At 40.8% G+C, this 17,111-nt stretch overlaps 1 protein-coding gene across 11 annotated transcripts in view; it reads right to left on the reverse strand.

The window, feature by feature from the left end:
• OXR1 (oxidation resistance 1) overlaps positions 1-17,111 on the reverse strand; it is a 355,773-nt gene that overhangs the window by 218,756 nt on the left and 119,906 nt on the right. For 10 of the 11 annotated variants that reach the window (XM_077186970.1, XM_077186973.1, XM_077186980.1 and 7 more), the window contains one exon: positions 13,352-13,430. In XM_077186970.1, the coding sequence (XP_077043085.1) occupies positions 13,352-13,430 (79 nt within the window). Of the gene's footprint in view, positions 1-13,351; positions 13,431-17,111 lie in introns of those variants that run through there. The other variant, XM_077186995.1, reaches the window with a different exon arrangement.

A 17,111-nucleotide genomic window follows, 5' to 3' on the forward strand; every position in this document is an offset into this window, starting at 1 on the left:
CCTAACTAATCTGTCCTCCCCATTAGATTTACTCCTTATCTGCAATCTAGCCCAATATCCTCTTAATACATGCAAGGACATCCATGCTGGATCAGACCAATGCCCAGCATCAGCACCCTCTGCAATAGTGGCCAAGACCAGCCCTGAGACAGAAATCAATACAGACAGTGGTAATCAGCAGCACAAACAGTAGGACAAAGCCTCATTGCTTCCAGAAATTTGAGGCTCAGAGGTTTCGTACTGTAGTGATATTTCTGCAAGAAGGACCCTGCAAGGAGGTCACTGGGGCTGGTGGGGCCTCTTGGGATCCTCCCCACCCAGAGCCAGCTCAGCTGCAGCAGATGCTCAGGGCCCCAGCCAGTTTTGATTGTCTGCCAGGACAGAGACCTGCCAGGACAGATCTTGTGAGAGACTTTTTCAGTGTTTAACTACCTTCCCATTAAAAAAAAATGGGATTTGGACATTTTCTAAAAGTATTAGCATTCACATGCTGCTGCAAAATATTCCAGAGCCTGCCTGTGCACTGCCTGAGGAACTGTGTGCAAGCGAGTGTATAGGCAAGGACAATGTTCCTCATGTCTTCCTGCACTCTGAACAGGACCACTGCTCTACCTTAACATGAAGCAATTATCTTATGAAGGTTTTAAGACCACAGCATTCATTACTTTAATTGGAATACTCTAAGATACATAATTTTTCTGGTTTCTGGATTTTCCCTATGTAGTTAATAAGGATTCCTGTCTTTGTCATGAGCTGTGGAGGCATCTAGTATTGCTCTGTAATACCCAGAGAAACAAGATCATTCTGTTTACAACTCACTTATCATAATAAATGCCAAAATATGTCTCATCTCTCACAGTAATAAAAGTCAGGCAAAAGGAAATTATTTGCCACAAGGTAAATAACCTTTTAATGCCATCTTCAATTCTTGGAACTACTCTCATAGCTTTTTTGCTCTTACTATGCATCTGTTGCATTTATTTCTCCGTTTGCCAGGAGATTCCCCATCTACTGTATACATTTGAAAGAAGTGTACAGGCTAAGAAGGAAACTTTACATATTTCAGTCTTCAGACTCACATTTTCACAACAATAGCAGGAATAAAGACATTAGAATAGAATTATAGAAAGGTTTGGGTTGGAAGAGTCATCTAGTTCCAATACCTGTGCCATGGGCAGGGACACTTCCTGCTAGACCAGGGTGCCTCAAGGTTCCATTCAGCCTGGTCTTAAACACTTCCAAGCACCCACAACTTCTCTGGGCAGCCTGGTCCATGGTTTCAATATCTTCACAGTAAGGAATTTCTTCCTTATATCTAATCTAAACCTACCCCCTGGCAGTTTAAATACATTACCCCTTGTTCATATGTCCTTGTACAAAGTCCCTCTTCAGCGCTTCCATAGCCCCTCTTTAGGTGCTGAAAGGTGCTATGAGGTCTCCCTGGAGCCTTCTCTTTCCAAGGCTGAACAGCTCCCAGTTCTCTCAGCCTGACTTCTCAGGAGAGGTGTTCCAGCCCTCTGACCATCTTTGCTTCTTTTCTCTGGACTTGTTCCAACAGGTTCATTTCCTTCTTGTGTTGGGGACCCCAGGGCTGGACACAGAATTCCAGGTGGGATCTCACAAGAGCAGAGCTGAGGAGCAGAATCTCCTCCATTGCCCTGCTGCCCACGCTGCTTTTGACGCAGCCCAGGACATGTTTGGCTTTCTGGGCTGCAAACACACATTGTCAGCACATCCTAAGCTATTGATTCACCAGCACCCCCAAGTCCTTTTCTTCAGGGCCGCTCTCAATCCATCCTCTGCCCAAAAGGATGTCCCAATCATTGTGCAGGACCTTGTACTTGGCCTTGTTGAACTTCATGAGATTTGAATGGGCCCACTTCTCAAGCTTGTCCATGTCCCTCTGGATGGCATCCCTTCCCTCCAGTATGTCAACCACACCACACAGCTTGGTGTGATTGCCAAACTTGTGGAGGGTGTCTGCCAGGTTCAATCTCCCTGCCCGTGTCCTCAACAAAGCTGTTAAACAGCAGCAGTCCAATCCTGACCCCTGCAAAATGTCACTTGGCACTGCCCTGCACATGGATATCCAGCCCTCAACAGCAACTTTTTGAGTTTAACCAACCATCCAGTTCCTTATCCACTGAGTGGTGCATCCATCAAATCCATGGCTCTCCATGTTAGAGACAGAGGATGTCATGGTGACCTTATTGCTCTTTACAACTCCCTGAAGGGAGGTTGCAGACAGGTGGGGTTGGTCTCTTCCACTGGGCAGCACTGACAGAACCAGGGGACACAGTCTCAAGCTGTGTCAGGGAAGGTATAGGTTGGATATTAGGAAGAAATTTTTCACCAAAAGAATAATAAAGTACTGGAATGGTCTTCCCAGGGAGGTGGTAGAATCACCATCTCTGGATGTGTTTAACAAAAGACTGGACATGGCACTTGGTAAAGTCTAGTTGAGGTGTTAGGGCATAGGTTGGACTTGATGATCTTAGAGGTCTCTTCCAAGCTCATTATTCTGTGATTCTGTATTCTGTGTGGGACAGTGTCAAATGCTTTGCATAAGTCCCAGTAGATGAAATCTGTTGCCCTTCCCTCATCCTCCAACACTAACCCCATCATAGAAGGCCACCAAATTTTTCAGGCATGATTTGCTCTTTGTGAAACTGTGTTGCCTATCACCAGTCACATCCTATTTTGCATGTGCCTCAGCACAGTTACTAGGAAAATCTGCTCCATGATCTTGCCAGGCACAGAGGTGAGACAGATTGGCCTGTAGTTCCTCAGGTCTCCATTTTTTTTCCTTTTTAAAACCAGGGGTTATTTTTCCCCCCTTCCAGTCAGTGGGAACTTCACCAGACTGCCATGACTTCTCAAGTATTATGGATAGTGGCTTAGAAACTTCTCTAAGAACTCCCTCAGATCCCAGGGATGCATCTCATCAAGTGCCATGGACTTGTGCATCTTCATGTTCCTTATATAGTCTTGAACCTGATCTTCTCCTCCAGTGTGTGGTTCTTCATTCTCCTGGTTCCTGCCTTTGCTTTCTGTGACTTGGGCACTGTGGCTGGAGCACTTGTTGGTGAAGACTGAGGCAAAAGAGGGATTGGATACCTCAACCTTCTCTGTACCCCAGGTAACAAGATCTCTCTCATTTCCTTCTGGAGAGGACCCATAATTTCCCTAGTGTGTCTTTTATTACTCACATTCCTATAGAAACTTTTTTTGTTGCCCTTGATGTTCCTGACTAGATTTGATTCTATCAGGGTTTTAGTTTTCCACATTTGACCCCTGATTGCCCAGACAATTTCTCTGCATTCCTCCTAAGACAAGAGTCCTTGCTTCCACATTCTTTTCTGAGTTTGAGTTTACCCAGAAGCTTCTTGTTCATCCACAGAAGCCTCCAAACATTTTGTGTGATTTCCTATTTGTTAGGCTGCATCTCTTCTGAGTTTGAAGGTGATCTTTGAATATCAACCATTTTTCTTCATTTCCTCTTCCCTATGAGTCTTTATGCCATGGTATTCTACCAAGAGGAGTACTTCAAGAGGGACTAGGTCTGCTTTCCTGGAGTCCAGGGCAGTGAGATTGCTGTGCACTCACCCTGCTGCCCTAAAGGGTACTGAACTCCACCATTTCATGGTCGCTGGAGACAAGGCTGTCCCTGGGCTCCACATTCCCTTCCAGCCTCTCTTGTGTGGTGAGAACAAGGTCCAGCATAGCACCTCTCCTTGCTGGCTCCTCTATCCCTTGGAGAAGGAAGGGATGCTTTCCAGGAACCTCCTAAATTGTTTATGCCCTGCTAAGCTCTCCCTCCAGAAGATATCAAGGTGGTGGAGGCCCCCCATAAGAGCAAGGGCTTGTAAGAATATGAGGCTGCTCCTCTCTGTCTCAGAGGGCCTCATCCACTAAGTTTTCCTGGTTGGGTGGCCTGTAGCAGACCCTATAATGTCACCTGTCCCTGCCCTGCCTTTAGTCCTGACCCATAAGCCATTGGTCAGCTCTTTATCCATCCCAGAGCTCCATGTACAGCTGTACATGGCCATGGTCTTTGACATAAAGGGTGATGCCCCTCTTCATCTTCCCTTCCTGTCCTTCCTACAGAGCATGTATCCTTCCATTCCAACACTCCAGTCCCAGGAGTCACATCTCTGTAATATTAGGAAATCAGACATAGAATTCTGTATTCAGAAAATAACCTTGTCCATGTTAAGAAACAAACAAACAAAAAAAATGGGGCTTTGGGAATGGGGGAAGCTTTTATCTGACAGTACAGTTCACAGAAGAACTTTATTTTAAACTAAGATGTCATACAGGGGAACAAAAGAGTTCCCCTCTGACAAGGCTTAAGCATTGTCTTTCACTGTGGTTATTTAATGCAAAGAATAACTCATAGTTACATTAGAGATGGAAGATCAAACAGGGACAAAAGTTAAGACTGTGTGGTCATCCCTAGCTCCTCATAGAGTTTGTTGCAGAGTTTCAGACTGGGTGTTGAGAAAACTCCATTTCTTCTGAAAAAACATTTAGTGAGCAATAAAGCAGGTTTCTACCTTGGTTGAAAGATGGATAAAAGGGTGGAAAGCACTCTGCATTGAGGCCTTAAAAAGATTATAGGGATTAAGGCAAATACAATATGACGTAACAAGCCCTGTACAAAAAAAGGGTTGCCCACTTTAAGCTTTGCTGTAATGCAGATAGAACAATAAATTATATACCAAACATTATCCAAAATAAATCATGGACCATATCTAGTGGTAAATGAATTATCGCTGCTCCTTAGACCTTCTCTTTTTCATAAAGAGCAATCCCTCTAGACGGTCTGAAGAGAACTGAGTGCACTTTTTTTCCTGTAACTGTCAGAATGAGGAAATTGGGCTGAAATTCCCATGTGATAAGTTCAATTTCAACAGCTAGAATTTTAATATGGCTGGCTGGTTATAAAATATTTGCTATAAAAATTTTACTTGTATTAATGAATTTTTGGATGTTTGCAAGATTAGAAACTGCTACAGAAAGGATGAATCAAAAATACTGGCTCCAGACAAACCAGTTTCCAGTCTTCTTCTCATAACTACAATTAGGGAGCTTAATAACATCCAGCATATCAGATTAGTTTTGCAACTTCTACCCCTCTAACTTGTACTACCATGACATCTTACAAGTATGGGGCAAATGGGTAAGATCTACACAATAGTGTTATAGTCTTCCCTTCAGACTGATTTTTTGTCCTTTCTGATAATATTTAAGAAAATATTTTCCAATTAATTGAAAGCCATTTAGTGCTCCCACCAAATTTCTCCTCAGTTACTCTGGAGCAGATACACTTTGTTTTTACCAAATGCCTTTGATTTCTTCTCTGCTGACACAGACATGCACTTAATTAAAACCTTCCATTGAAGTGGCATTAGTTAGGCACACAAGGTATACCAAGTTGCTCTTAGGCTTCCTGCCAGGAAGCCAGCAGTGCTGATACTATCCTTCATTTACTTTCGAGTGTCAGCAAAACAGGCAATTTATGGTCACATAAATAAGGAGCCAACAGCCCATGACCACTATCTGCAGCAATACAGCACAGACACAGACAATGAGCTGGGCCCGTTCCCTGGGACTGATTCATGTTGCTGAATACAGAATCAGAATACACTTTACCAAAGTGTCTTCTGTAAGACCATAATAAAATACATCACCAGTGTGAGTGTTTAAAATACATCAGCAGTGTGAGTGTTTAAAATCAGGGAGCAGCATAAAAAAATCCCATTAACAAAGCATGGGACTTTTGCAGATATCTATTATTCACCATGCTGAAAATTTAAACTGGGGATTTTGTACACATACAATCAGGATGTAGACATAGCACATTGTGAAATGAGATCTGGTTTTTATCAGGATATTGGGATTTTTGTTAAGATATAAAGAACAGGGAGAAAAGCCTTTCAGTCTGATACAGTGTTGTCCTTGTGGGCAGGGATTTAAAAAAGCATCCAAAAAAAGGGAGACATCTGAGAATTCATGTAATTGACAGAAGCATCTGAAAAAGTCTGTAAGACACAGCAACTGCTCTCATTATATGGTACCAGTTCTGCTTCAGAAGGTTTCAGAGATGTATCTGGCAAGCTAACCCTGAGAGAAAATGTATTTCTGACCACCAGTACAGCCATTCTTCCATATGAAAATGCAGCAGAAGTTGGATGATGCCACTTAGCTCTGTTAGGTGCTGATTGTCACGTGTGCTTTTCACATTGAAGTTGGAATTAAACAAGAGTGGTTTCAAATTAAGAGTAAGTTTCACATATAGCAGTAATAATAATTCTCTAATCTACAGATTTCATTTCCTAAAAATCAGAGAAATGTTACTAAGCTATTTTTGCAGTCAAAATCTAGCAGGAGCAGCTCTGCTAAGACTAGATATATACCACTAACAGGAGATATCTGCAGGGCACTGAGGCCCAAGCTCAGCATGAAATCTGAGCATGAGGAAAAGTTCATTCTTGCCTGGGAAATTTCTTCATGCTTTCCTGTGCCTGCAGAAATGACTGAATTGGGGCATGAGTACCTTCAACTGAATTCATCATTCAGCAAGACTGACCTTCAGTTTATATCTTGGCATATTTTTTCTACAAATGCAGTTTTTAAAAAGAAAAACAAAACATTTTCCTCATCCTGCATACTCTTGCTAAAGACCATTATTAGACAATTCATGTGAAATCCTGGCTTCTAGAATAGAAGCAAAAAGAATTCCACTGATTATGGAAATGCAGCAGTTTGCCCTTCTGCAGGAACTTGAACAGGGTGTAACAGAAAACACATCCCTGTAAAGTAAAAAGCCAAGCCATGTACACAGTATATCTTAAGGTCTTGCTCAGAAATTCTCTGCCTCCTGAATCTTCCAAAACATAAGGGATCTGGAACCACAAAAAGAAAGGTGTCTGCAGTTTTGCTCACACATTTATTGTCTGAGATCAACTGAGAAACAAATAAACACTTTTCATTTCACTGCAAAGAAAACAAAAAAAAACCAATCCTGTCACTAAGATGTTAGGTCCTTTTTGTATTTTCAAGTGCCAACCTTTGAAATCTTCTTCCATTTGAAGAAGGAACTTGTGGTATTAAAGGTTATAGCTGAAGTGCAAGTGTAATCCTATAATTAAATAATCTGCAGGCAATGATCAGACACTTCTTCAGAAACTCCAAGATATAGCAAATAAACACAACTAGGATAATTAAATACTTCTGAGTATTGGACCTACAGCATGAAGTTGTTGTAGAAATAGAGATGACTTTAACAAACCATACATGCCAAGTTATTTGGTTAGCTCATGTAAATGCCTTTAAAAGGCTCTACATAAGACAGAGTACAGCCTTATTGTGAAATAGAATTCTGTAAAAATAAAATTGAGAACACATTAACAGTTTAGAAAAGTTTAAACAGACTTAAATTTATTCTCTATTTTCATTTCTTAAAACATCCAATATATTCAGGAATTGATTCATCTTTTCTAATTGGCGATGCAGTTGCTTCAAGAAAATTTTTTAAAGCTGTTCATGATTGTGTAAAAATTTTATGACTTTATTTGTATGTGTAGGAAGTTAAATTTTTATTGGATGGATTGTAAAACTAAAAATATGTATTTTCTATCTTTTATTAGGCATACAATCATTCTATTGGAGCTTAAGTTTCAGCGTATGAACATGGGTTTTTGCATTGCACTGGGTTGGGCTGGGATGCAGTTAATTTTCTTCACAGCAGACCATATGGTGGTGTGTTTTGAATTTGTGATTAAAAAAACTGTTGGTAACACATCAGTGTTTTGGCTACTGCTTACACAGTGTCAAGTTCTGCTCTGTTCCCCACTCTGTACCCCTGTCTGTGTCTGTTACACACTGTGCTGCCCATGTACATCTGTATTCTAGACTGCATCTGTTCTGGTTGAATAAAATCCGAGTGTCACAGCTGCCTTATCATTTTACATTAGTCAGCCTCCAGATCCCTAAGCAATGAAACAGTGCAAAAAATTAAAAGTTCATATTTTGGTAGTGAACTTAAAAAGAGTCCATGTCAATAGATATTATTTTGCAGTTCACTACCATAACAAAGTTCAGCAATAAAATAGTTAATTCTGTAACAGAGAATACATTCACAAAGTATGTTATAGCTTCATTCAAGGAGTGTCATTTCCAATTAAAAATCAAAAGAAAGGGGATGGTGAGCAGCAGAATAAGGGTCAAAACAGATAATTATTTTTGTACACTTACAAATCCCAAAGAAAAAACTTTGGCATATGGTCCTAGTGTTCAGTAATGGACAGGGCTTTGTGGGCATCCATTTTCCATGCTTTAGAATCTGGCAGGGGTATCAGGACAAACTTAGCAATAGTTCAGGTCTAATGCAATCAAAACCATGACATTTAGAAACCCTGTGTAAACACAGTCTCCCTGTAACTATAAGAAAATAAGAAATTAGGCTTATATTATCTTGAAAATAATCTTGAAAACACTACAGTCTGTTCATATCAGGAGTTTATAACATAAATAAACATTATTTCCTTAACTTTCTAATCAAAACCAGATATGAGAAAGTCAGTAATTGTCAGTGACTAAAAAGCTGATGTGTCTTTCCAAATTGCATCATCCTCCTATACCAATCATACTATTTGTCCAGCTTAACTATTATCTAAGTTCATAAACATGGCAATATGATTAGACACTGGAAGAGAGGTTTGTTTTCTACTTATCACAGGATTCAAATTGCTGCTGACAGACCTGGCCTAAGAAAATTGACTGCAGCTTTCCAGGATGGCTGACTGGAGTACAATTTGGAAAGAAAACTATTTGCCTCCAGAAACAAATGCTGTGTTATGAAACTCTTGGACCACTGGCCAAGACTGACCTGGCCAACCATCACAAAGCACCAAACCAGCCATCAGCACCCAGCAGAAGCTACCAGCTGCATTGGCCACAGTGCCTGAGGCTGGAATCACACCCTGTAAATAAAATGCTCTCCACAAAAAAGAGTACAGTTAAAATGCTGAGTTCATATCAGGGCAATCAGGGTGCCTGAAAATCAGAGTCCTTCCCTTTTTTTTTTTTTTTCCTTTTTCTTTCTTTCTTTCTCCAAAATAGTTTGAGTTAAACCTGGTAACACTGGCCCTCAACAGCCTAAGTGCTGGCAGCAGATCAGCAGATCACATAAGAGCCCCTCTCTTAGCCCTATGGACCTTCCTGAGGTTGAAACCAAAGGAGGAGAAGGAATCACCATACTTCTTGCAGGAAAAAACAGAGTTGGATGTGGCAGCTAATTTCTAACTACCCAGAGGTACTAGTGGACCCTCAGGACTAGTGGACTTACAGCACCAATGTGGTATTCTCTGCAAGACCATCTAAAACATATACCATGTGCAAGGCTCTTAACAAAGGCACAAATGGATCCAGCTCCTGGAACAGAGCACTATCACACACACACTTCAGCAAATGTCCTTGTACTCCTCACAGCCTGCTTCTCACAATTGCTTCCTTCAATCTGCTAAACTCATTTAGGGACCAAATGGCTTGGCTCTGAGGGCTGGGTTTGTCACTTAGGCTACCTTTTGAAGCACTCCAATCTAGACTAGAGAAGGAAAAGAAAGCTGAGTGAGTCAAGCAGGGGAAATACTCTCCAGTTGCATGGACAGTTTAAATGAGCTATACAACACGAGGTTTCCAAACTACAGAACATAAATAACTGCAGGTAAGAATATCCCTATGTGGCATTCACATTCTCTGGAAAAATCCCTTCGCCCCAGATTTTTCTCCTGAGAAGCCTCAGAGAAAAAGGAAAACAATTCTTATCTCATTTGCTTCTCCTGTGTTGTGCTCACATGTGAAATGTGTTTGGCGATTGTTTACCCACAGGTGATTGTTTCATTGGATTCTGGTGTGAGTTGTTTTCACTCATTGGCCAATAAGGGCCAAGCTATGTTGGGACTCTGGAAAGAGTCATGAGTTTTCAGTAGTATCTTTTTAGCATTGTGTAACTAACTATCCTTCTGTATTCTTTACTATAATATAGTATAGTATTCTTCAATATAATAAAGTACCATAAAATAATAAGTTAGCCTTCTGAGAACATGGAGTCAGATTCATCATTCCTCCCTGCCACGGGGGTCCCTGCAAATGCAACATCCCTGAACATCATGAAAACAGTGGTAGGTAGACAGTCAGACCTTCTGCCTTGGCTCTCATATATTGCTACATACTAAAATCTTAAATCTAAGTTTTTTCACTCTGTAAGATCACACTTCTAATTAGTTACACACCCATAATCCCAGTGTTATTAATCAATTTTGGAAGGCTTCTCTACAGTCTTAGGTCAAATGCAGTGTTCTCTTGTGGTTCTGTGCCTTTCAGCACAGAAAGTTTAAAATTCTTAGTAACTAGGGTTCCAACAAGACCGACCTTGCAGATCCTGGGTATGCACTGATTTGGGGCCTCTCTTTGCTGTGCTTCTTCCATACATAAGGTTGGTTCCCACAAAGTAAAAATCCCTTCCCTAAAGTCATTTAAATACTTCTGTATTCCACTTGAGGAGAATGGAATCAGCAATTGCTCTTGAAAGATAGCAGTAAGTAACAACATGAATAATACACCATACAGGAACTCATTGGAATATCTACTGACCTCTGCTATTTCAATGCTGGTGTTTATTGCAGATTAAATTAATTGGAGAAAAAACAGCATGATAGAGCAATAGATGAGAGGAGAACACAGTAACAACACAGAGAACAACAGTTCAGCCTTTAAAATCATGGGATCAGCTCTCAAATTAAACTGAAATTAAGAGCAATTCGCCTCTTTGTTAGCTTTGTCAGTTCACATTAGCAACAGTCTCTTATAAAGCAGCTGAGAAATATCTGCCTCACATACGAAGTTTTTCAAAGCTTTTGTGTTTGGAGAGTCACTTTTACCAGCCCGTCCAACAGGGATTATCCCCTAAAAATTAACTTTATATGCAAAATTAAGAGAAAATTGTCAACGAAAAAGCAGTTGAGATACTATATACACCTGACAACTTCCATAGATTTGGTGACAGGAGATAACTCCATTTTTGAGTCAAAGTTATGCAATTTCATGAGATTATAGAGATTCATAGAGATTATAATTAGTAATATATTATTAGACTGAATTAAAACCAAATTTTTCAAGAAAATAAATCTTAAGTTATCCTTTCCTCCAGAAAAATACATTTGTTCTTCGTTATATCTCCAAATGAATACAGTATTTCTTTTTAGGAAAAGAACTAATGTATCAAACCAAGATTTCAAAAACTGTTAACAGAGGCAGTTTATTTATAGGCGTTTACAGCCTTTAAAAATAATCAACAGAACCTCAAGATTTTCTTGATCACAATAAATAGTTCTCTATGAAAATTAAGTTCAAAGCATACTGCAATAGTTAGAACAGAACAACTGACAAGTACTCAATCACTGCCTAACTAAACCATGGTACCAATCTCAAGAATACTTGTAATTGTAATGTCCTAGTCTACACATAGAAGGCTACTGTTATGGAGGTCTACTGTAACACTTTTCCTCCTTTTATTTATTGCAAGTGATTCAGAACTGCATAAAAGTGAGAATCTGCATAAAGTGAGGTATAGCAGAACACGGTACAGCAGAGAAACAAAGAACTTCTGCTCCCCAAATGCACTTTTTTCATAAAACCTTGTTTGTACATATGGAAGAGAATTTCACATTGTTTGTAATATTCTTCATGACGAATTTTCATTTGCATAGTAATCAAGATTAAATTTGTGAGGAAAAAAAAAAATTTAAGCCTACTAATCAAACAATTCTTTATTTTGCCATTCCTTTATTGCACTAAGATAAAGAGGTAATCCTAGGAGGGAAAAATTGTTTAGGTCAGGCCATAGAGAGTTCATAAGGGGTTAAACTACTCACTGGAAAAAATAACTAACCCGCCTAAATATAATGTAATATAATAAATTATGTCACTTAGTAGAATGTCTTTGATTTACTTGAGTGCTAATATTTTGCAAAGACAATTAGTTAAAAGCAGAAATCCTCAAATGGGAAGTTTTTGATTGTTACTGTTCCCTCTTCAGCAGTTATACTCATCACACTGACAAAACAACGGATTCTGTCCTTATCTAAAAATACAAAGTTTCATTTTACTGGAAAGATACCCTAAAAATGTATTACATATGCATCTTGTATACAAGGTAGCAGTCTGGAGTTGGCTGCCAATCCCCCTTCAGCCAGACACAAAACCCCTGCTGAATTCTTGGCCATGTGAGTGGGAGCACAGGAGAAGGGGAGCCCCGGGCAGCGCCCTGACTCCAGCAGGGCTCCAGCTCACACTGAGACCTCCTGCAACTCATGCAGGAGCTTCAGAAAACCAAGCAGATTTTTCTTATCATTTGCCACCTCTGACTCCTGCAGACATGCAAGATGCTTCTTCAAATGTGCCTCTTAAGGAGAAGGCAGCCTCCCCCCTTCACAACAATTCAGAAGAGTGAGGCATTTCTCCAGGTGCCAGATTAAAGGAGCTCTGCTGCTGCACAGGGCAAACATTTCACTAGGCTGCCATGCAACTGGGGCACAAGTGCTGAAACCTTTGACTAGCCTCTACTAAAAACCCAAAAGCTGCCAACAAGCACAAAAACCAGGGAGTTCTCAATGAGGGGAATGGTCTGTAGTATCTCTGTTACACAGGAAAATCTCCCTGCCCTGCAGGAGACCCAAAGGTGCAGTAGCTGATAACCTGACAGGTGTCTCAGGGTGCCATGAGGGCTCCTGTGGCTGCAGGAGCTGGGGGGGAGCAGGGGCACACTGTCTGATGACAGATACAGATTACCTGATGCTTATCAGAGACACATGGACACAAAACTGTTGAGTTTTTGGAGTCATTTAGGGTATGACATTAAATCACAGAGAGTAACAGATGGACAGTACCTCATATCAGTAGAGACTCCCTAAAATGACAGAAAATAATCTATCTTAGACTTGTGCTTTGCTGTCCTGGTGGTATTTTCCATACTAGAAAGCAGGAGGGATATCCTCCAGCACTAGTACAGTGGCATTCTTATACATTATACATTTGGCATTCTTGCCTTGGGGATTCTCTTTGCCATTTAGGCTACCTGGCCTGCATGGCACGTACCTGTCAAAGTAGGCCAGGGCTTTACAGCAAAGAAAACCTAACCATTATAATAGAAAAAGTTACATATCTAGCTGATGTGTTTTTTATAACAATATTTTTAGAATATGTCAAAATTTCAGATTAGTCACAACAGCCATACTATTTTGGTTTTTTTTGAGATGAAAAGCATAAAAAAATGGTGGAAACTGACCTCTTAGTGGCAAACATGATGGTGCGGGCTTGTTTCACATTTATGAATGCAGTGCTCTGCACAGGCTGCTTATATTGACCTGGATGAGAAGAAAAAGATATATTTTTAAATCAAGAAACTCAGAACCTTGCTTTTAATATCCTGAAAAATAAATACACATAGTAACCATCTTCCAGTGAAACTTCAGAGAATAACTGGCAATTTTACAGAAATAAAAAGGTTAGCAAAAGTATGCAAAGGGTAAGGAACATGAGATAAAAGTTAAAAAAACCCTAAGACTAAATCCTCCTAGTAGGGCTTAAACCTGGCATTATTAGAGCAGTTACTCAACAAGAGTTAGGCATAATAGTATATGATAATGCAACATCTAAAAGTCCTTGCTTCTTACAGTGAAATTCATGTGCCCAAGCAAAATGCATGTGCTTTAAAGCAGCAAAACAGGTCTCTCTGAATTTCCAGTCTCAACAAAGCTACATAAATTTATATCTTAATTGTGTTTTGGTGCTCAATTTGTTGAATTACTATCTCAGTAAATTAGTAATTTTTCCAGAAAGAAAACATTATTATAAATAAGAAATTTCCTGGTGTGGGTCTATTTATACAGATTAAGTATTAATTTTATATTTATATATATAAAATATATTATATATATTAATACTTAATACCTCAGGAAATATCATCATTATTATTATTATTGTTGTTACTATTACTATTACTATTTATTACTATTACTATTACAAAGAGAAATTCCAACTTCTCCATAAAAATATGAGATTACAGAATATTAGAATAATTAGGTCAGGAGAAAGTGCCTAGTCCAGCCTTCAGTTCAAAGCAAGTATAATTGGATCATTTTGCTCACAGGTGTGTCAACTTGGGTCTTGAACATGTCCACAACCTCTTCTGGAAACCAGTTCCTGTACCTCATCACCACCATGGTAAAAATAGATTTTGTAACATCTAATCAGACTTTTCCATATTATACCCTGTGTCTACTGCCTCTTATCATATACTTTTATATATCATATATACTCTTATATATCATGTGTCTACTGTCTCTTATCATACCTCCAAGAAAAATCTAGCTCCATCTCCTCTACACTCTTCACTCAGGTACTTGTTATCAATACTGAGGTGGTCTCTTGCCATTTCTGACCCTCAGTTGATTCAGCTCTCTCAGCCTTCTGTTGAATGCCATTTGCTACAGTCTCCTGGCCAGTTCATTTGGTGTCCATAAGCTGACATCCTTCTTGTTCTGGGGAGCCCAAAACCAGAGTGCTCCACAGTCAGTCTCACAAATACCAGGCAGAAGGCAAGGATCTTCCCCTGACCTGCTGGCTGTTTTTGCCCATGCAGCTGAGGGAAACAGGTGAGTTTCCTTGCTGTAAGGGCTCCCTGCTGGTTCTCATGCAAAATGCAGCTCACCAGGCCCCTCAGATCCCTTTCTGTACCACTGCCTCCCAGGCATTTCATCCCCAGCCCATCATTTTACACAAGGTTGTTCCATCCCACTGGAAAAACCTTGCATATGCTTTTGCTGAAGATTCCTGTAAGGTTCCTGCCAGTTCATTTCTTCAGCCAGCCCAGGTCCCCCTCAGTGGCAGCACTGCCCCCCAGCAGCTCCTTCCCCAGGCAAGTCAGTGCCTCATTCAGTGCGTGGGTCCCCAGGAGAGGCCCCTGGGGCTCTGCAGCCCCACACAGACCAGCAGTAGCCTCCCTTGATGTGCCACCCAAGTCCAGGGCTCCAACATGCAAAGGGCTTTAGCACCAGTCTGTGACAGGGAACCTGCCCTGTGGGGTGCTGAGGCCACCCCTGCACCGCCCCACACCACTGCAGGCAAGTGTGAGCAGAGATGCTGTGTGTCTCTGCTCTGCTAACACCTAGGACAAGGCTGACACTGCTGGTCCCCAGGAGCTTCACCCTCCCAAAGCAGGATTCAGGCATTTCCAGGAGCAGCCAGAAGCAGCTCCCAGCAGAACTGAGAGCAGAGACTCAAAATGCTGCACAAACTGGGAAGAGCAGCTATGAGAAGACCAGGCAGTGCTCTGGAGGCCCTGCAGACTCCCAGCTCCTCAAATCAAGCCACTTTTGCAACACCAGTTCACAGCACTCTGGTCCACCATTGCCAAAGGAGCAGCTAAGTAGCACCTGGAAAGTGCCAGCCCCTCCAGATGAAGCTTCTGCCACCAGGTCCTTCCCACAAGAATGCAGCAGCTCCCAGCCCTGGTTCAGCTCCCTGGTGATTGCCACTGCACATTCCCACTGCCCTCACCATGCATAATATTGATGCCAGTGCAACCTTTCTGCCCTTCTCTCAAATGTTCAGTTTAAAGCAAAAATAGCTTACAAATTCAGACATTCTATCCCAGTTTAGTTGATTTGTTAAATGTAAATGGGACATCTAAATACAAATGTTTTGTCCATCAGGAAGAAGCTGTGATTACATGATCTTGACTGACAGGAGAATTTTTGTCTACAAACTCCCTTCTAAATTTGTAAGATGCTCTGGGGGACTTCACGTCTCCATGTCAGATCAGATAAAATGACACCAGGTGAAATGGCTTGTTACTTCCAGATGAGGAAGCAGCATTTTCACAGCACTATATTTCATTATGGGTTGAGGAATGACATTTTTGTCTCAATTTACCAGCTGCTCTTAAAGCATTTTCTTTTTTGGTTTGTGCAGGCGTTTTTGGGGTTTTTTTGTTTGTTTTAGTGTGTCTCCTTAACTTGTACAGCTGCAATAAGTTGAAGGGAACCTCCTTCTTCCTCTCCACACTCTCTTGTTCCAGAATCACAGCCTTGCAGCTGGGCAAGAAGCACAAGTATCATCAGCCTGAAGTACATTTTCCTTCCCATGCAATTATTCTCCCTGCCACTTACTAACACCAGTCCCTCTACACTGAGAGCATAACAAATGCCTGCTTCCAGTTATTTGTCTTGATTGGGAATTTCTGAAAGCTTTAAGTAGGCCAAGTGTCCACTCCAACTGAAAATCAATGGTTTTGGGGCATACACATTCCCAGCATGTTCTGAGAAGTCACACTCCAGTTCCCTGTTTGTGATTGTCAGGCTAACCAGAAGCTATGCCTATACTGTCAGATATGCAGCTCAGAGATGAAACATGATCAGATTAAGGATTGCAGCTCAGCCTCTGCCCCAGTGCATGTATTAAGTGTCTCAAGCCATTCACACAGCCGATTATACAACATGGACCCTAACTGTGTAAATGTGCTAAAAGACCTGAGTCAGGCATTCAATTTCTCTTAGAAATAACAAGGTTCAAGCTCCAGAATCCAATTCAGAGGTATTTAAATTGTGACCTAGAAGTCCAGCTCCCATATTTAAAAATGGCAGTTGCTTATGACCTCGTGAGCATCAGTGGAACTTTGACACAGAAAATTTTAAGCCAAATTTATTCAATCATTTGATGATCTTTTCCATTTCCAGTAAAGAACATCATTCATAAGCATCTTAGATTAGTAGGGAGGACTGCCTTTATGTTTGCAAGCACTTTAAATGAAGGGCTCTGATGTTTTCTGTCTCTTTTTGGATATAAATAAAAACATTAAGGATTGACATAAGGTACTGAAGTTCTCTGGAAACAGGACAAGCTATTTGAGGGAAACCAACAGGTATAAAATTGATGAGTAGCTGAAGCAGGTCCCCTTGGTCCCCCTGAAGGTGACTGGTGCAGAAGTAGGAAGAGGAAGGTGTTGGATACAGAATCACTGAATCGTTTAGGTTGGAAAAACCCTT

The sequence above is a fragment of the Agelaius phoeniceus genome, chromosome 1, assembly GCF_051311805.1.
Source record: "Agelaius phoeniceus isolate bAgePho1 chromosome 1, bAgePho1.hap1, whole genome shotgun sequence".
Taxonomy (NCBI): Eukaryota; Metazoa; Chordata; class Aves; order Passeriformes; family Icteridae; genus Agelaius; species Agelaius phoeniceus.